The 20,816-nt window shown below is 34.1% G+C and overlaps 2 protein-coding genes across 3 annotated transcripts; both read left to right on the top strand.

Annotated features, from left to right (window-relative positions):
* Positions 1-1,498: 1,498 nt before the first annotated feature.
* Positions 1,499-6,693, top strand: LOC125819500 (E3 ubiquitin-protein ligase WAV3-like). Its single transcript, XM_049498935.1, has 2 exons — positions 1,499-2,190; positions 4,421-6,693. Exons 1-2 carry the CDS (start codon positions 1,957-1,959, stop codon positions 6,368-6,370), a joined length of 2,184 nt encoding a protein of 727 aa, XP_049354892.1. The 5' UTR covers positions 1,499-1,956; the 3' UTR covers positions 6,371-6,693.
* A 1,937-nt stretch (positions 6,694-8,630) lies between these two features.
* LOC125819517 (dolichyl-diphosphooligosaccharide--protein glycosyltransferase subunit 1B) lies at positions 8,631-16,195 on the top strand. Of its 2 annotated transcripts, XR_007442461.1 has the most exons (10): positions 8,631-8,819; positions 10,306-10,350; positions 10,666-11,297; positions 11,732-11,876; positions 12,000-12,179; positions 12,291-12,359; positions 12,923-13,012; positions 15,703-15,856; positions 15,957-16,016; positions 16,087-16,195. XR_007442461.1 is itself a non-coding variant. In XM_049498955.1 (9 exons), exons 1-8 carry the CDS (start codon positions 8,631-8,633, stop codon positions 15,835-15,837), a joined length of 1,485 nt encoding a protein of 494 aa, XP_049354912.1. In that variant the 3' UTR covers positions 15,838-15,856; positions 15,957-16,195. The 2 variants fall into 2 exon arrangements, 1 of the variants encoding a protein (XP_049354912.1); XM_049498955.1 differs by having other exon boundaries at positions 15,957-16,195.
* The last annotated feature ends 4,621 nt before the right edge of the window (positions 16,196-20,816 follow it).

Raw genomic sequence — 20,816 nt, 5'->3', positions numbered from 1 at the left:
ATTATAATGTAATCTTTCCGAAAATATTGACCATTGACAGATCAAAAATTCAAAACCATCATTGACTTTTATGAAGTTTAATGAAGTGCACGTGTGGAAGTCATGCTTTACTAATCAATTTTTATTTTTTTTAAGTTCTCTATTCAATATTCAGTAGTATCGTTTTGAGGTCTGTTTAATTTGAGTTCATATAAAAAGAGATTCACTTTGAAGAATAAAACATTTTACTAAAATGATTTCATATTTAAATTCAAATCTAAAATTTTTAATCAAAAATATTAAATACATATTTGTTATTAGGAAAATCCCACTAATTTGAGTTTTTCTATTATAAAAAAATCACTTTTACTTTTCTTGTCATACTTATGATGCATATAGATATTTTTTTTTCAACAATGATACCTCATTATGGACCCAACTCCATTCATATTTATTTTTTTACATATTTTAATTAATACGTACAATAAAAATGATACATTTTGCTCTCTCATATTTTTTTTTATCCTAATCAAATAGATACTAAAATTATGATGAAAATTGGGAAATTTTGCCTTTTAAAGTGTCAATCACATAAGATAATCAAAATAGATTTAATTGGAAAGACTTTAATGAATTAATTAATGTGTAATTACTATATAATGTGTATATAAGGCAATCATATCAATTATTCACTTTTGAATAATTATTAGTCAAAATAATACATATTGGTAAGAATTTTCTTAAGAAATATAAAACGTCGTGTGAAAATGAAATTGGTAAACATAAGACAACTAAAAATTCTTGGAATAGTATGATGTATATTAACATAACATAATAAATAATAATGTTTTTCTTTTCCTTTGTAAATTTACATGTGAACCAAATTTAAGATTATGACAGGACTACTTTAGACTCTTTTTTTTTGGTCTGTTGAGAACTCCTAATTTTACTTTGACTTTAGAAGATAAGAAATTGGATTAACAGAAATATGATTATTAGCTCTAAACTATATGAAGTGCATAGAATAAGGCCCTTATCAGTACGGACATAGTCAATTAATAAAATAAAGTTGGAGCTCAACTATTTTAGATTTGTGTTATGTAGGGCCCCATTCGGAGGAAGCGCATCCTACCAAGATTTTTTTTATATTCAGCACTCAGATTTCTCATTCGGTGTTCGAAACTTATATTGAAGGTCGATTATTTTGGATTTGAGCAGTGTATGGCCCCATTCAGGGGAAGCGCGCCCTACCAAGATTTTTTTTCTTATCTAGGACTCGAGTTTCCTATCTGGTGTTTGATGTCTATATTGGAGCTCAACTTTTTTGAATTCGCAATGCGTAAGCACACTCTACCAAAAATTTTTACTTATCCAAAATTCGAATCTAAGATCTCTAATAAAGAAAGGAGCAATTCCATCCGCTATAGCACCATGGTAAGTATTGTACCTTTTACAAATCTCAATAAACCAAAGTCAATAAAACCAACCACAAACACATCTACAAAAAAAAAGCATACAAACAAACAGGTCAGCTCTGTGGTCCTTTCTTGATTCTTCAACCAAAAATTTCACCTTATTAATCTCCATATTACTCCTCCTTCCTTTACTCTCTCATTTCCCCATTCCCCAATCCTTGTTGCCTAAACACAAAAAGCAATTTTTTTTTTGGGCAAAATGCTTCTTCTTAATCACCCCTCTATGACTTTTTCTTCTTAAACCATCTTCTATTTTCTCCTCATTTCACATTTTTCTTGGTTTTTGTGCCTCATTTTTTCTTCTGTAGCTCCAATAACCAAAAGGGTTTAAAGAACTCAGCTGCATTTCTGCAAAAAAACTGTCTTTTTAAGTCAAAGCTAGCAGAATAATAGTAAAAAAAAGAGTGAAAAAGGGGGAATTTTTTTCCTTTTTTGTTTTAAAGGGTAGGTGATTCTTGAAATCTTTTGATAAGGGGTTTGAGAAATTTTTACTTTAAAAAAAATGGTAAGCAAATGGGGGAAAGTGAAATTGGCTCTTGGTTTGAATCTTTGTACTTATGTTCCTAAAAAAACACTGGATGAAAATGATGATAGTGGTAGTTCAACAGTTTCTGAATCAGAGAGGCATTCCGGTGCCGCCCTTATATCGCCGGCGACGGCTGACTGGGATGTTGCTCCGGCGACCCCAAGGTCACAAGTGTTGAAGCTCTCCAAGAGCTTAAGTAGATCTTCTAAGGTTTGTTTTCCTGTTCTTTCTTTATTTTTTAACTGTTTCACTTTTATATGTGATTGTAGCTGACAAATAGTGAACTTGGAAGGAATTTTGTTTTACAAGTACAAATTTTGAAATTAGTCTTTGGATGTTGAGGAAAACATGAAGGGAATTTTGAAAAATATGTAGAAAATTTGAGATTCATATTAGCTGATTGACCTGAGCTTGTTTGAGACTGAGGCGTAATTGTTGTTTGTACTTTGTAGATAGTTTGTGTCTTTCATCAATATATGTAAGTGTTTGATGTTTAAGAACTCCTAAAGAGTAAAAAGAGTAAAAAATATACTTAAGTATCCTGGACTTTTCAAGTTTCATACTTGAACTATTATGTGTGCGAGTTTCCTACTGAACTATCACCAACTATTTGGATAAACATTTGGTGGTAGTTCTGGTAGAAAGCTTGCACACCTGATAGTTCAGGTATGAAACACGAAAAATGGGGATACTTTAGGCCTTCACTCTTCTTTCAAGTCTTTTTTTTTATCCCTCTCTTAATTTGAATTATTTCTGCTTTTTATGGTCAAATGAATTTCTTGGTTCTAGTTAAACATGTAGACTTTGGTTATATCTGTTATCTACTCTATTCGGTAGCTAATTATACATTGTAACCTAGAAAAGCTCAATCCTTTCATATTGTCTAAATTTGGGAGTGGCCTACTAAGGATCACAGGAAAGAAATTGAGTGAAACTAGGTAATTCTAGGACATGTTACTGTTGTTTCTTTAGTTTTTATTTGACTAATTGTATGTGCTTTCTATCGCTCTGTGTAATGGAAAATTTCGAAACTTTACCTGGTAATAAGTTGTAATTATTCCATTGAATTTGCTATGTTTTAGCCTATTGTTCAATTTCTGCTGTTGCTATATGCCTATGCATATTGTTTGAACTTACAGACTTGAGAAACAGTTCTCATTTTTGTTTTTTAAACTTCTGTTACTTTTCAATTAGAGAGAAAAGTAGACCAATTCCAAGCGGTTGTTGTGTGATTAATCATAATAGCCCTGTTCAGGACTCTTGTCGTTGTTCCTTGTTCAAGCGTTATAGGTGTTGTTCTTTCACCACTTTAGAAAGGAAAGTAACTTGTTCAGCAGCTTCTGTTGAATATTCTTTACCAACAAAATGTCAAGCAAAGTTTGCTTAATATGTCTGTATTTGTGTGTGCATTTATCCAGATTTTGTTTTATATTTTTCAAAGTAAGAAATGAGTACCTCCAGGATTTGGCCTGCAAATTGTCATAAGAGTATTTTTCAGGATCCTTGTCCTTTCTTCTTAGTGATGGCTTTTTAAACTTTATCTTTGTTGTGCATCTTTGATTGCTTATGGTTTGTCATGAAAGTGACTAGTTTTCTTCAACACAAGAAAAAATAAAAAAAAGTTGATTTTGATTCTTTCGTAAGTATGTAGTCATATGTGTTTGTTACCGGCATGACCTCTTGTTTCTGTCTTATTTGAGTCCAATGGTTATTGTATGGACATACTATTCCATTTTCTATTGATTACAAAATATGCTTGAGACATTATTGACCCACTTGATCTTTCCATTTGGAAGCCGTTTGTTTTATTTTTTTTGCTAACTTCTTCTGTTTCTTTCCTCTTTATTCTATTTTGGGTCATTGACTTAGCGATAAGATTCTGGTATTTTGGTCTATTGATAGATTGCAGAATAAAACAATAATCTAATAAATAGGAAAACGAAGTTTCCATTTCTTCTGTTGTCAGTGTTTTCACGAATGGTATTTGATTGATATGAACGCATACCTTACCCCTACCTTTGTTGGGTTAGAGAGGTTGTTTCTGGTAGACCCTCGACACAAAAGAAATGTGTTCGAGCAGGATTGCAAGAAAAATTTAGCAGCAACGTAGCAAGATAAAAGGCAAATATAACAACAGATAGTAATACACATTGGAAAATATGAGACTTGATTGATATGGTCCACCTACAACTTAATCAGTAACGATTTTCTTGGACTTGGCTAAAATTGTATTCTGTTGCTACAATAGTTCATCTCTAGTGTATGTCCATGAGTACATATCCGCTTGCAATCTTCTGTCTCATAAATAGTGCATAATTGACTTCTTTTCTACTACTATAAATCTGTTTAGATGGAACCATTTCCTTTTACTTGCATTGTATGTCAATCAAACTGGTACATTGTTCTTTTCGTCACCTCACCCGTGCTTTTCTACTTTCAGAAAACATGCTCAATATGTTTGGCTTCAATGAAGAGAGGGGATGGCCATGCTATATTCACCGCTGAATGTTCACATTCGTTTCACTTCCAGTGTATTGCTTCAAACGTGAAACATGGAAATCAAGTTTGCCCAGTTTGCAGGGCAGAATGGAAAGAAATTCCTCTGCAGTTTCCCAGCCTAGATCCTCCTATTGGGAGGGCTAGAGTCAATCCTGTGGACTGGCCCCAAAATAATGCACTAATGACTGTAATACGTCGTTTACCAACAACCCGCCCAACACCAAATCGACATATTTCCCCTCTATTTCAGGCTCCTGAGCCAGCCATCTTTGATGATGATGAATCTTTGGGTCATCAACTCAATTCTACTGAGAAAAGTGCTTCTGATAAGAGTTCAATAGATGGTTGTGAGTCTTGTGACAACAGAAAAGTAAAGATTGAAACTTACCCTGAGGTTCCGGCAGTCTCAAGGTCCAGTGCTTCAGATAACTTTACTGTGTTAGTCCAGCTAAAGGCTCCTGGTTCAATCTCAGTACAAGAACCAGGCAAAAACCAGGTAAATTTGTCTCAGGTTTCCCAAACGCCTCGTGCTCCTGTTGACCTTGTCACAGTTCTTGACATCAGTGGAAGTATGGCTGGCACCAAACTAGCGTTACTAAAACGAGCTATGGGTTTTGTGATACAGAATCTCGGTCCCAATGATAGGCTGGCAGTAATTGGCTTCTCTTCGACTGCTCGCCGCCTCTTCCCTCTTCGTAGGATGTCTGAGACAGGACGGCAGCAAGCACTGCAAGCTGTAAACTCCCTGGTTGCAAATGGAGGGACAAATATTGCTGAAGGCTTGAGAAAGGGTGCCAAGATAATGGAAGACCGTAAGGAAAAGAACTCTGTTACTAGTATAATACTGTTGTCTGATGGTCAAGACACATACACAGTCAGTAATAATTCTGGTAGTAGACAGCAGCAACCTAACTACAAGCTGCTTCTACCCTTGTCCATTCATGGTGGAAACAGTTCAGGGTTTAAAATACCAGTACATGCTTTTGGGTTTGGTGCTGATCACGATGCTTCGTCAATGCATTCGATATCAGAGATTTCAGGAGGAACGTTTTCATTTATTGAGACAGAAGGTGTCATACAGGATGCTTTTGCTCAATGCATTGGAGGCCTTCTCAGTGTTGTAGTCAAGGAGCTTCAGGTAAGCATCGAGTGTCTTCACCCAGGTGTCCGTCTTAGCTCTTTAAAAGCAGGAAGCTATCCAAACCGCTTAATGTCTGATGGACACATGGGAACAATTGATGTTGGAGATTTATATGCTGATGAAGAGAGGGATTTTCTGGTTTCAATCAATATCCCTACTGAATCTTCATGTGCAGAAACATCATTGTTAAAGGTTAAGTGTGTATATGTGGATCCTTTCACGAAAGAGAAGGTTTCCATCAGAAGCGAAGATCTTAGGATCAAGAGACCTGAAAAGGCTGGACAAGAGAGTGTTTTAATTGAAGTAGACAGGCAGCAGAACAGGGTCCGAGTAGCCGAGGCAATGGCACAGGCACGAGCTGCTGCTGAGAAAGGAGACTTAGTTGGCGCGACTTCCATCCTAGAGAACTCCAGAAAGTTGTTGTCAGAGTCACAGTCTGCTAAATCTCATGACCGGCTTTGTGTTGCACTTGATGCTGAGCTCAAGGAGATGCAGGAGAGGATGGCAAGCAGAAATGTATACGAAGCATCAGGAAGGGCATATATCTTGTCAGGGCTGAGCTCACACTCGTGGCAAAGAGCAACAGCACGAGGTGACTCCACAGGTGGATCAAGTCTTGTCCAAGCCTATCAAACCCCTTCCATGGCTGAGATGGTAACTCGATCTCAGGCTACATTACTGGCTAGCCCTTCAGCTCAAAGAAATGTTCGACCAGTGTGGTCATTTGCATCACAACCAAAGCCTAGGTAACAGTTACATAACCACGGAGCCTCATATGTTACTTAGTGTTGTCTTTCCTCTTTATATTACTATTAGTTTTTGAAAGGCTGAGAAGTTTTTGAATGTCCATAAATTCACGTCTATTCTTGTAAAGGAATAAACTTCAGCCAATCAAAATCGGGGAAAGGTGCTATATAATTTTGGGAAATGGAATGTAAGGTTACATTAGTTAGGTTCTTATGACTTTTTTGGTCCTCTCGTTTTTTGTCATTTGTTTTGACTTTTTGTTGTTGGGGGTGATGTACATAAGGAGAGATGGCTTATTTCTCTGGTAAAAAAGGGTATAAGTTTGTCATCTATATATTAAATCCTGCAAAGTTATTCTTTTCCTTTGACTTTCTTGCCTCTACTTTCTCCCAAAGGGGAGCCTTGGAGCAATGATAAAGTTGTGTGTGACCTATAAATCACGGGTTCGAGCCATGAAATCAACGACTAATGCTTGCCATCAGGATTGGTTGCCTTTGGAGTGCGGTCGTTCTTGGGACACTGTATGATGCTTTGTGCACCAGGTTGCTTGCCTTTGTTTTCTTCCTCTAGATGCTAATAAATCAGTTAATTCAGTGATGTCTAGAAAGTTTCATTGAAGAAGCTTTTGCAGTTTTGCAAAAAGGCAGTTGAAAAATGAAAGTGGTATCAGCACTAAAATGACTTTCAAGAATTGATGATTCAACTTGTTAAAAGTCAAGGATAAACATGAAAAGGATCCTTTAATGCTCCCTTTTCTTCTTTTAATTCCCTTTTACATTGCTTTGGTGTGTTGGGGGTTGGGGGAGATGCTTTTAGTTTTGAATTTGATTCTCCATTATAGAAGATAAGTTGCATATGTGAGACTGCATGATCTTTTGTCAAGGAATAAACAGAGAAAAGGGAAAGGCTGTACTACACAGGACAAGTATGAAAGTGAAGGCAATTTGTGTTGTAGTTTCTGCATTGAGTTTTTTTTCTTTTTTTAAAGTCCCATGCAAGGGAAGTCAATTGACACTCCTTCAACTGAATATTACATTGGGTACTATGTTGTGTAGATACGTTAATCTTTCTTTTTAATGTATAATATAATATGTCAAGTCTTCTTAGTATTTGCTAGTTGGAGTTGGAGATTGTAGGTACATAATATCCGTGGTGTGTACAAGTCGGCTCGGACATTACTATTAAAGTTCCCTTTCTAGATTTCATTGATGAAAATATGCATTAGTGGACCATTGGCTTTGTCCTCCAACCTTGAAAGACTCCAAAAAAGTTTGCCATTTTTAAATAAAGTTGCCACTTTGAAGATATCTTATTCAACCTTTTCTCATAGGGTCTTTTTTTATAGTTTCTTTTAAGAAGTGGAATTTGAACCATATACTTTACATTTGCAAGTTGCTACTCTTTTGAAATGTTCTGCTTCATATTTTGTATTCACTTTCTTATTGTGTCATTTGGCTATCAAGAGTCACAGTATATATATATTCTCAAGGGAGTATAATTGGATAAAAGTCATAGTTTTAAATTAACATATAAGTGGTTGACTAAAGTTTCTTTCAAAAATGTAAAATTTGGCAACTTTAGCCATGTTTCTACAACTTTACCACAAATTGAATGCATATACAACTTTCTAGAAAGGATAAGATACTACATTTGAGATACCAAAAGAAAAATCTCTATCCTCATTACGTTTCAATTGTAAAAGATTTATACTTATTAGGACAAATATTTGATTGTCAATCACAAAATAGTGATAATAATAATATATAATAAATAAATAAATAATGTGATGTAATTACTTCTTAAAATTTGTTGTTTCATGTATCTTTATTGGGATAAGGAAATCTCTTATATATGGAAAACAATTCAACGAGTTCTAAGCTCATGAATCTTGAAATTTTACACGTAGAATTTAAAATTGTATAACAATAATTGTTTTCAAAGGTCGAGTCGAAAAGTGATGAGGACAAATGCATAAGAGCAAGCCGAAAAATATGTTTGGCCCAAGTAACATAGAGCCCAAACTTCCAAAGTTTGTTGGCCCAAAGACCATAGATAGAAGCCCAAAGTCCAAAAGTATGTTTGATCCAAGAACTATAGAGCCCAAAGGCCAAAATATGTTGGTCCAAGCCTATAGAACCCAAAGTCCAAAGATCATAAAGCCCAGTCCAAAAGTTTGTTGGCCCAAAGACTATTGAGTCCAAAAGCTTGTTGGCCCAAAGACCATAAAGCCCAAAATCAATGCTGAATTTTCAGATTACAGTGTATGAATCAGTTAAAAGAGAAGACTGAGAAGAGAGTTTACCAAAATTTTTTTCCTCAAAGACTAGCAATGGGAGCTATGGCGATCCTTCGATTAGCCCTAGTTTTCTCTATATTGACCTCATTTTCGTTACTCGCCGGATCTTCACCTTCGCCGTCAACGAAGTTGCAGATCGTCACCGCCGAACGCAGAGTAAGCTCCCACCTTCAATTTAATCTTTCAATTTCAATTCATTTCTCCTGTTTGGTAATTTTCCGAATCCTACTGTTTACTAGTATCATTGGTTAAGGATTTTCACTTTTATGTAATTTTTGTTTTCTGAGAATTTATGGTTATAATTTTGAAGATTGAACTCTTTGTAGAGGATTTTAATTTTGTTCATTTTTAGTTGTTGAAGGAGACATACTGATATTGCCACCGGCTCTCATTTTTGTTCTGCAATCCTGAATCTGCACCAATTAAGGTTGCCTCCTTGGTTCAGCTATTGACTATTGTAGTTTTTTTTAATAGCGAGGGGATTACAAGGTGGGAAATTGAATCCTTAGCAACAAGGTGAAAAGTTTAGGTAGCTAACCAATTGAGTTACTTCGATCCCCATTGACTATTGTAGTTACTCCGTATAATATAAGACAGTCATTGGGTAAATATGGAAATGTCAACAGAAAACAATTCAACTATGTCAAATCAAGCATAAATATTTTTTTAGAAAAATAAAAATATTAAAGGTTATAGCTTTTGGTATGATGATAAGTGCTTAATCCTAACAAGTGGCATCATAGCCAAGAGAAAAAGAAACCTTCCCTTTGCCTTACTTTGTTCTTTAAGAAAAAGGAAAAGAGATCAGATGCCTTTCGAGTGTTTCCGATTTTGTGAAGATAGTTTCTGTATATATAATGCCTATATGTGCGATCATTAGCCATCCTCATCTGACTCATTGATATTGATTTTTCTGACTACCGTGTTTTCTCACATCGTTGATTTAAGGATTGATTTCCTGATCAAATTTGTGTTTGGTATGATGTAAGATGCTTTTTTTCCCCTGAAAATATGTTAGCTGAAGAAATGCTGTTTTTGTTACCTACAGATTGTAAATTCCGGAACGAAAATTACATGGAAGTAATTCTTCCTGAGAAATATCTCAACTTTTACTACATTTTTGCCAGTTTGACACTCAGAATTATCAACTGACCACCGTCTCATTATGTGTATTCTAATTTGTATTTAACTACTTAATCCCACCAACCTTGGAAACTGATCCCATTTTTTTTCTATGGAAACCATATCCCCCCATATCAAACGTCTGAAGATGAAAAATGGAAAGGGTTTATATTCTAGATGAATCCAAAGGTTTTAACTTTTTTCTACTTCTAAAAGTGTGGGTGCATAGAGTCGCAGTCTATGCAACTTAACTCTGCACCTAAATGGTTCAGGCTTCATATCTCACCAAGAGCCTTTTTTCTTATTCAGTCCCCTTCCACAAGATAAAAAAAGAGAGAAGGATTTGGAGAAAAAAGTTTGCTTGTGATCTCTTTCATTCTCATGTCTTTAGCAAACTTTTTATTGGTCATCAGAAGAAGCTCCTCATTTTTTTCAGCTACGCTTATCGAAGTTACATTGTTGTTAGTATTTGCGTCCATTATGATTTTGACTACTCACTGGTTGTATTGATTTGCTGCAGATTGACTTGACATCACACATTGTGAAGGTGTTCTTGACATTGAAGGTACTAATCCAAGTTTACTACATTAACTGGACCTTATGGAGTTTTGACGTATTTCATTTAATGTGCTGATCACTTGCTATATATAGCTTGTTGTTCATCCTTTAACTTTCCTTATAAATTTTTTTATCCTACAGTGAGGATTTATAAACACAACATGTTTCTGCGAATTTGGTTATATCTGGATTTCAAAGTTAGTCAAATTTCAATGATAATAAAAACAGACTTGGTGATTAAGTGAAGAGCCACTGGAAATAAACATTCATTACTTTTCTTTAGCATAATATAATGGGATGTCTGATTGTTTGGCAATTTCAGGTTGAAAATATTGGTGAATCTTCTGCTTCAGAAGTCCTTCTTGCCTTCTCTCCCACAGAAGCTGATTGTCTGGCAGTGGTAAAAGCAGCCGCTTCTGCTGGAAAGAAGAAAAAGAAATCTTATTTGCCTCTTGATGTGAAGCCAACTGACCTGTCTGATGGACCAAATGGGACTAAGTACTATTTAATACATTTGCTTAAGCCATTGGGCAAAGGTGAAGCCATCTCGCTAGAAGTTCTTTATATATTGACACATTCTCTTGAGCCTTTCCCAGTAGAAATAAGCCAGTCGGAGTCTCAATTAGTTTATTACCGTGACAGTGCAAAAATCTTGTCACCGTATCCTATTAAACAACAAGCTACGTTTCTAAAAACACCAAGTAGCAGGGTTGAGTCGTTCACAAGAGTTGTGCCTACAGATCGTGCAAACACAGAACTAAGATATGGACCATATGAGGAGCAACCTCCATTTTCATATTCACCTATAATTGTCCATTTTGAAAACAATAAGGCGTTTTCTGTGGTTGAGGAGCTTGTGCGCGAAATTGAAATTTCTCACTGGGGAAGCATACAGGTTACCGAACATTACAAATTGGTACATGCTGGTGCTCGGCATAAAGGTGCTTTCTCAAGGTCAGTTTGCCAATAAATATAGTTCATAATTCCAAATTAAATGTGAAAATTGAAGATCTACTTGATACTGTCAACTTATTTCTCAACTGGAGAATATCAGACCTCAGTTGATAAAGCTGGTATTTATAATAGAGTAAAGAAAGTATTCACTGAAATGAATATAGTTAAAGAGAAACTCTTTCTTCTGTCCAGTGTTCATTCACTAAGATGTAAGGACAGTAAAAAATGGCAACATAAACAAAAACCTAACACAAATAATCAACATTCTGTCCTTGATAGCTTTCTGAGACAAGTGATTTCCGGGATTAGAATCACCTTCTTTATCGATATGAGTTAACTGAATTCTAGAAGCTTGTTTGTCTTCATTACCATTTATAAGTTCAGATTCATTTTGTGTGTATTAGTTGCTTCAATCCTTTTTGTGCTTCTGGCAGGGTTGAATATCAGTCTAGGCCAAACAGCGGTGTTTCCTCATTCAAGAATCTTCTTGCAGAATTACCACCAAGGGTCCATTCTGTCTACTACAGGGATAACATAGGGAACATTTCATCCTCTCGCTTACGCACAAATTTTAAGAAGGTATCAGTCCTATTCCCTCCATTCATCTTTGAGGCATTATTTCGTTGTCCTTATTTTTTCTTTTGTGTCAGGGTTATAAAGCACTTTTTTTAATTTTATGATCTCCATGAATTTCCTCTGTAGTCAGAGCTGTTAATAGAACCACGATATCCTTTATTTGGAGGCTGGAAATCTACTTTTGTCATTGGATATGGGGTTCCACTAGAAGACTTCCTTTTTGAGGCAGCTGATGGCACACGTTACCTGAATTACAGTTTTGGATGTCCACTTGCAGAAACTGTTGTAGACAAGTTGACAGTCAAAGTGGGTGCTCTCTATTGAATTATCGTGGTTAACTATGTTTGATTGATATTAGTTGCCTCAATTCTCTGTAGTCTTTGTTGCAACATCCAAGTAAAGAATATCAAATTTCAGGTTGTGCTGCCAGAAGGATCAAAGAACCCATCCGCTGTGGTTCCTTTTCCTGTGGAACAACGGACTGAGGTAATTCTCACATAACATAACAGATCTTGTTTCTCATGTAGTAAAACTTCGTTATTTGCTCATATGTTAGAAGTTAGCATTAGCTCTACCTCTAGTTCCTGTAGAAATTTCTGCTAATCAACTTTGGCGTATAATTTTTTTTGATGATTCTGTTGAAGTACACCATTAACACATACAGTATCATGAGAAACTATGAGAAAGAACAATAGATGCTCAATGGAGTCAAACCTGTAATGAAAGAGAAGCAAAACACACTTTTAGTTATCCTTTCCGTCTTACTTTCCATCCAAATCCATATAAAGGAAAGAAAAAAAAATTTCTCTTACTTTATTCTTCACCTCTATTCTATTTTCCCTTACTTTTTGTCCTACCCTTTGTTTCCCATCGATGGGTTAATGTCCCAAGTGTTGCAAGATGTTGAGGTAAAAGGGATTTAACACGTGCTTTTGCTTTCTTTATTTTTCTTAATTTTCAGGTAATACTTGAATGCTCCCAACTTTGATAAATATATTTCACCACACACAAGTTAAACTCAAGTGCTTGCTTTGATTTATTTTTTTCAGAGGAAATACTCATATCTTGATGTTGTGGGAAGGACAGTGGTAGTCCTGGAGAAATCCAATGTAGTTCCTGAGCACAACTCCCCTTTCCAGGTGATCTTGCTGACTTTAGTATTCTGATTTTCTTATCTTATCGTCTTCTGCAAAAGAAGACTGATCTCTGGGATTGGTTAATGAAAACACCTTATCCCTTCGGGGAAATATGGAAAAACGAACCTACCTTAGCTAGTCCAAGATTTAACCTACCTTAGGTTTGTGCAAACTGTCACCAGTCAAGTTGTGCTGTTCTGTGAGGTAATGTTAGTTGGTAAAATAAGGAAAAAAGAGTTAGTAGTCTTCCCAGGTTTGCGACCTCGTGGTTTCTTATAAGGATGGGAACTCGTGAGATTGTTACTAAGAGAGCAGTTTTAGAACTTCCCTTGGGGTTGATATCTTATTAAGTTGGTTTTTAGAAACCTTGTATTATTATTCATTGTTATTGCCTTTAGCTGGGAACCAACAGGCAAATTTTGGTCCCTTTTTGGTAAGATGGTCCAAGAGGGAAACTGTATTTTGAATTGCAAATCTATCCACTAACTATGCGTTCCTAGATTAGTCGGGTTTGGAAGTATGAATCTTCTGCATCCAAGTGCTCAGATGATTCTTCATAATTAAACTATTTTTACATTGATCGTCAACCTACCCAGTACAGAGCCAGGAATCTGTATAAGGAGATTCAAAAATGTCATACCTGGGACTTGAACCTATGACCTAAACCAATTTTCGAACCCCCATTGGCCACTTAACTTTTTTGATAACCGAGAAATTCCTTAGGGCCAGTGGCACACAGTTTTGAACTTGGTGGGTAATGAACAAGCTCCTTAAATACCAGAATTTTGTCTGCCACAGGGTTCAACCACATGGTATGCGCCTAACACACACATCACAAGTAGCGATCTTACCACTAGACCAAAGCCTAGAAGCCCCCTTTTACCACTTCACTAGAACTTTTTCTTGTGATGAAGTATTCAACAACTTATATATAACTAAAAAAATAGTTTTGCCCTATTTGCACATGATATTTTTAACGAAGGGGATTCAATTGACCCCCCTTCCTTAAAGCTTAGCTCCCTTGAACCTAATAGCGGCTAGCCACTTTGTTTATCAGGATACTGTTATGCTTTGCAAACCACTCACAGAGGGAGTTGTATTTGAATATGAGAATTAGAAACGTTAAAAAGCATCTGAAATAAAGTTAAAAAATGGTCAAGGATTTTGTTCTGAGCAATGTAAATGGATCCTTGATTTTGGCAGAATTTTAATTTTCTTAAAAGAGCACGGGATCTGTTTTTATAGGAAATAAGCGATTCATGAATGTTCTGTTACTGCTTTGCTCCCATTTTTGTCATTAGAGTTTGACGTGGTAAATTTGAAATTTTGTTGTATTTCAAAGAGAATTCCGTCAATGAATAGGGTTAATGCTAAACCATTTATATCCTTCATAAAAAAATTAGCATCCAATTTGTGCATATGAATTTTTTTTGACTTATGAAAGGAGGGGTTAAAAAGTTAAAGTTTCTTATGCTTAATTTTTTTGTTCTTATAAAAAAATTTAAGTTTCTTACATTCGAGGTTTTATGAGGACAGATGTGGGTATTATGTTACTTTTCAAATACCATTAGATCAAAAATGCATTGAAGAGTGAATGAGTTAAGTTTTCTATTATGGAAAGTACATTGCATTGTGGGATCAATTTAAGAGAATGTAAAGTAGGGTGAAGGCCTCTCTGCCTCACAAAGGTAGGGGTAAGATCTGCCTACATCCTACCTTCTCTGGACCCCACCACTTGTGAGACTACACTAGGTATGTTTGTTATTATTGTTTGTAAAGTAGGGTGAAGATTCTGAGACAAAGGGGGTAATATTTCATGTAACATTGTTAGACAGTAAATTTAGGTATATCTGAGTTTATCTTCTTTTGAGAGATCCTAGAAGAGAAATGAATATTTCATAACATCACAGGAAAGCAACCTCTCATGAGTTTGCAGGCAACAAAAAAAAATAAGAGCTATTGGTTTCATAAAATAAAACAAGATAATGGTTGTTGTCTTCCCCAATCTTTGCATACAAAGCCTACAAGAACAGGACTAATTTGGAACACAACTTCTGTGTGAGAAACCTTTTGGCCGCGGGAATAATTGTCTATCTTGTAATTTGTAAATTATATGGAGAGTTTGGTACATGCTATTCAAATTATAAATTAGAAAGCTGTGCGCTTTCTTTCTTCTCATAAGAAATTAGAAAGCTGCATGCATCAACAGACATATTGCTTCCTTAAATTTAGTGTTGTTCATGTATGTGCTCTCTCTCATACAATCAAACCTATTAGAAGCTGTTAAAACATATTTGTCAAAACTAATATGATTTTCGTAGAAGACTTAAAACAAATATAGAAGAATACATATAGCAGGAAGGTATGCAAGTCAAAACAATTGTCAATCACCAATAACTCATAGCAAGGTAACATGTATTCATGAATGCTACTTAAGCCCTGTAGAGCTAGCAATATTCTTGAAAGAGGAGCCCTTCATTTGTCACCCCCCAAAAAGGAGGGAAAGAATGCTTATTGTTACTATACTATGAGACAACTGATTAAGCAGTCAATTTCTGACCACAAGTGTTTTAAGAACCGGATTCAGCTTTTATTTTGCTTTTAACAGTTTGTGCATCGTTTTTGTTATATTGATTTCATCTAACGGGTTGATCATGGACTAAGCCAAATCCCTAACGGAACTCTCTCTGCAGGTCTATTACCAATTCAGCCCCATTTACATGCTTGCAGAGCCATTGATGTTGACTTCTGTCTTCTTCCTTTTCTTTATGGCTTGTGTCACTTATCTACATTTAGACCTTTCAATTAGCAAGATCAAGCAAACATGAGTTTTGACACTCTTGAGAGGTACTTTATCTTAGCTAAAATAATTCTAGTCCTCAAGTCATTATTATTAAAACCGTTACACTGATAATTTCGCCGTTTCTTTCCTCTGTGAAATGTGTAGAACTTTTGACTGTGAGATTAAATATTAGTAGAAGCAGCTGCAACTTCCAGTCAACCAAAGGTAGAAGACATTGTATGATTGTAATCTACTGAATTGGATTTTGAGAACATCTATTGTTGTTTACCTTTAGATCACATGTCTTCTTACAACTGTATTGGTCTTGCATCTGAGAGATGGTATTCAGAGAACTGCTTACAGGTTCGTCTTTTCGTCTAATATATATAGATTTGACGATCAAATGTCTCCGTTCTTACCTTCTGGATTGCAAATTCAGTTAATTGCACATTGAAGTGTTGTCTGAATGTATCTGCATTACATATATACTCAAAGTGCATTAAATCAAATAGTTCCTAGGACTTCCCCGTGCGAAGTTGGATTTAGCCGGACTCCAATGTGGGTACCGGTCACCGGGTGGGAAACCAAAAAAAAAGAATAGTTTGCATTGAACACTTGTTTGTTTTTGGCCCATTTGATCATGTCATTGTTCAATCGGCATGTTGGTTGCAACTTCACCTTCAAAAGGTAATAATTGAATTACTTTAATATGAATCAAATACCCACCCTTGGCTATTACTTAATTGCAAAATAAATCAACTCAATAGATACAACATGTCTGTCGAGATTGCTCAAGTGGGGTCTGGGAAGGATGGTGTACACAACCTTACTTCTATATTGTGAAGGTAAAGAGATTAGAGACTGTTTCTAATAGATTTTTGGCTCAAATAATGCATATCCAAATCGGTTTGAAAAGGAAACACAGAAATCATATAAATGGAAAAAAGTAACATTATCAACAACAGATTGTACGCCAAACAATGCAGAAGAAATTATGTAAAAAATAAAATTGACGAAAAAGGTAGTAGGAGAGTACTTATATTACTAATACAGAAACTTAACAAGGTTCGACTCCCTATTAACATTTCGTTCTGCATATCCTTTTATATAAGGTCATTTTTGTCTAATCATTTCTCCCCAATACTTCGTTGGCGTACCTCTACTTCTCCTCACCATAGTTAATCTCTCATGCCTCTTCACTCTGCATCTGTGCATCTCCTCTTTACATGCCTCAATCGAATTGAACCTTTGAAAAATTTCAAATAGTAAATATCAATCATATTAATATTACATCCATCCACATAAAAGTATTTTGAGAAGTAGAGGTTGACTATAAACTTCACCTATCTTTGGATCTTAGAGAGTATTTTCAGAGCTGAATAATACATGCATTTTGTCGGAGATAAATCATATGTGTGCGTGGTGTATAACCTTACCAATATCTTCCATCAGTTTCCGAAATCGGCTGTATTTTAGGCTTTGTTAGAAATTGTCGGTTGGATTGCTTGTGTGTCCAGGAGATAAATCTTATTTGAAATAGATGGGTGTGAATTTGTCAAATGCTCAACAAGAGGCTACATTAACGACTCTCTCAGTCTTGCACCCCTCATCTTGTCCACCACGGAGGCAACTCTCACCGTATTCCAAATATCCTCATTCTTGATCGCATCTCTCCTAATATGCTCACACATTCATCACAACACCCTCATTAGATAAATAAATATACCTTTTTTTCTGAATACTTTATATACAACAATAACATACTCTGTGAAAACTGAAAAGTGAGATCTAATAAAGATAAAGTGTACTTTATACGTCGATCTTATCCCTACCTCGATAGAGATAGAAAAATTATTTCCGAATGCTTATATGTATTGAGGATGTTAGTATTTCTGACATCATGTACAAAAAATTTGAAAACATTTAATCAAAAAACTTGTTGTTTAATCATTGAAAAGGTTAATACTTAGGTATAACAATCTTTAATTCCTTATAACATATCACTCCATACTAACCATTGACCAATGATACTCCCGTCTCATAAAGAGTCACAAAACAAGTAGTATTAAACTCATGTATTTTTCAATGTGATTCAAACTTTAATTTTGTTTAACTTTAAATAAAATTTGACATAACTAATGGCCTATAAGTACAAAAATTATATGTATAAATTGTTTTTGAAAATCAATCATAGTTTTTAGATGAAAAAAAATAATCCATAGCGCAATGTTTCATAGTTCCATTCTGAAACATCAAGTCTTGACTCGATAGTTACCAAATTAAGGTGGAGGTGTCTAGACAATGAAACTTTTAAGGTAATTTTTCACTCAATTATGAACCTATATCCAACTTCTATATTGTTGTCATTTTAATAATCGTGATGTTAGAATTAATTTAAGCGCATCTTAACTAATTTTGTAAAATATTTGTTATCTTTCATCAAAATTTTAATCGATGAGGAAAATTCACTTAATATTTCTGCATGCAATAGATTTGAACTTGTACTGTATTGAATATTGTTCTCACTAGGTTACACTCTTAAATATCGTATCATATTATTCATTACTTTGAGGAACTAGAAAAGAAAAAAAAAAGAGAGAAAGAAATAGTGTATATTACCATTGCGACAAAAAAAAACAGTATTTACTTATAAATAATATTACTAATAACTTTAATTTAAATATTAAAAATTTTCTTAAATATATTTCAGAACTCGTAAATTTAAAATTACATAAAATAGCAACGGAAAACCGTTGGGGTCACGGAGTTTAGTGATAAGAAAGTCAACATTTTACGGTCACCGACAGAGGGAGGATAAGGCATCGGAAAACTCAAAAAAAGGAAAAAAAACCGGTAAATTTTTCACTTGCCGGTTAAGTTATATAGTGTCAGAAAGTGTTTGTGACCGGCTATTACCGGTTAAACTTGTCGGCAAGAACTAGTGTCGGCACCGACACGCCAGATTCATTACTGGTTTACATTATATTATTATTTGGCTTGATTTAAACATTCTTTTTTATATATCTTTTTAAAAATTGTACAAATATAATTGTTGTGATGTTATGTTTTTTAGACTACATTAGATTCCGATATGATATTTACTTATATATTTATTCAACTTTACTTATAGAAAAATTAAATTGTTGACTATGTTTTATGATTAACTACAATAAGATTTTTTAGATTATAGTCTAACATTTTCTCAAAAAAAATCTTCAAAATCTTAGTTGTCTATAAATTGTGTGAATAATAAAACTTGTACGTATATAGTTCTTGAGAAATTACCTTTTTGAACTACGTTAAATTCGTAGTCTAATAATTGTTTATATATTGTTTAACTTTACATAGGAAATATTTAACGGTAGTCCAACATTTGTGATAAATTACAAATTTTAAATTATCATTTAATATTTTTTTATAAGATTTTTAGTTTGTTCAAAAAGAATCTTCAGATCGAGAGAATATTTTTTAAAGTCCTTGAGAAATCACCCTTTTGAACTATGTTAGATTCTAGTCTAATATTGCTCAACTTTATAGATAAAACATTAAATTATTATCTCTACAAAATCTTAGACTATCATTCAATATTTTCTCGTAAAATTTTTAGTTTAATGGAAAAAAAAGATGGACCATATTTTGGAAAAATAATAAAATTATAAGAGAAGTAGAAAAAAGTCTTTAGCCGACGAAAATTTCACATATTATTTTGGATTGTTTACGTATAATATATCCTCTTAACTTTTTGGAGCTTCTTAAATTATGTGGGTACATAAATCTTTTTGGTTTATAGTACATTTAGACTTGACATATAATATTTTGTCCATGTACGTACCACTTGTATAAAATTGGGTATTTGAAGGTGTGTTTGGTATTTCAAAAAATATTTTCCAATATTTTGTGATTGGTTAGTTAAACTTAAAAAAGTTCCAAAAAGAAAAAAATTTCACTAATAGAAATATGGAAAACAAAATTCATAAGTGGCATTCCAAGTTCATTGTCTTCTCCTCACCCATCTAACACCATCAACCGTCACCTTGACATTAACATTCTGTAATGTTTTGCTAGATTACATATAAATGGTATTGAGAATCTTTTTTTTTTTGGCTTACTTATCAAACACTAAAAAATAGGTAAGAGCCGATCGCGCTTGTTTTCTAAAAAAGTATTTTTGTTCATATTGAACATACCCTTTAAGAAAAGTATACCTTCTCAAAATAGGAGTAAAATTGTGTACACATTACCCTCTTCAGACTCGATCAAATATGTTGTTATATTATTGTTTTATTTGTATTGATATTTTCTTGAATAAAGTTTGGTCATAATTTTGAGTAGATGACAAATGAGTGAGTCTCCTTGAATGTGGCATGTGCAATTTATGAATGCTGTCACGCCTCTTTTGGTGCGTCGGTGAACAATAAATCACTTGGTCAATATCTTTGTTTTTTAATAAATATGAGTAAATTAAGCATTTAATTTCTCATTTTGAAGATTTTTTTAAAAATTTCTTTCATTAGTTTAAGTATGAATTGTATATTAATTAATAAACTGTGATTAAATAATATATGTAAAAATGCATATTATATATTCATTAGATTGATACAAATATCGAAATATAAGTATATGATTATTTTTTGTTTTTTTCCTTCTTTCTTCTAGTAATTGCCAATCTAATTATTTTCGAGTAGTTCTTTTCCATATGAGCCACAAAAAAAAAACACGAAATCATTGAATGAATGAAAAAAAAATTGTTGGATTATTTTCTTTTTACCCTTCCTAGATCGAGCTTTCACTTATTTACTTTTTTGGCGATTTGAACTTAGAATTTTAAAGTAGAAAGTAAAGAGTATTTATCATCTAATCAACCCATTATTTTCATTCTAACTTAAATTTAATAGTAACTCTTAGACAATTCTTAATGTAAAAATATCCATCTTAATCAATAATTTTGGGTTGAAACTCTTAGTATAAAGTTGTTTTTATTAAAGAATACTTTATCCTGGATGTGAAAATTTCCTACACGACTTC

This window comes from Solanum verrucosum, unplaced genomic scaffold (genome assembly GCF_900185275.1).
Source record: "Solanum verrucosum unplaced genomic scaffold, falcon-dt-bn FXZP01000255.1, whole genome shotgun sequence".
NCBI classification, from domain to species: Eukaryota; Viridiplantae; Streptophyta; class Magnoliopsida; order Solanales; family Solanaceae; genus Solanum; species Solanum verrucosum.
The sequence above is the reverse complement of the archived record's forward strand: the minus strand, read 5'-3'. Positions and strand labels throughout refer to the sequence as shown.

Bases quoted from the DNA above. Each gene is read 5' to 3' on its own strand.
- LOC125819500 (XM_049498935.1), top strand. From the start codon at position 1,957: ATGGTAAGCAAATGGGGGAAAGTGAAATTGGCTCTTGGTTTGAATCTT. The intron at 2,191-4,420 runs GTTTGTTTTCCT...TTCTACTTTCAG, and splicing joins GCTTAAGTAGATCTTCTAAG to AAAACATGCTCAATATGTTT.
- LOC125819517 (XM_049498955.1), top strand. From the start codon at position 8,631: ATGAATCAGTTAAAAGAGAAGACTGAGAAGAGAGTTTACCAAAATTTT. The intron at 8,820-10,305 runs GTAAGCTCCCAC...GATTTGCTGCAG, and splicing joins TCGTCACCGCCGAACGCAGA to ATTGACTTGACATCACACAT. The intron at 12,360-12,922 runs GTAATTCTCACA...TATTTTTTTCAG, and splicing joins CTGTGGAACAACGGACTGAG to AGGAAATACTCATATCTTGA.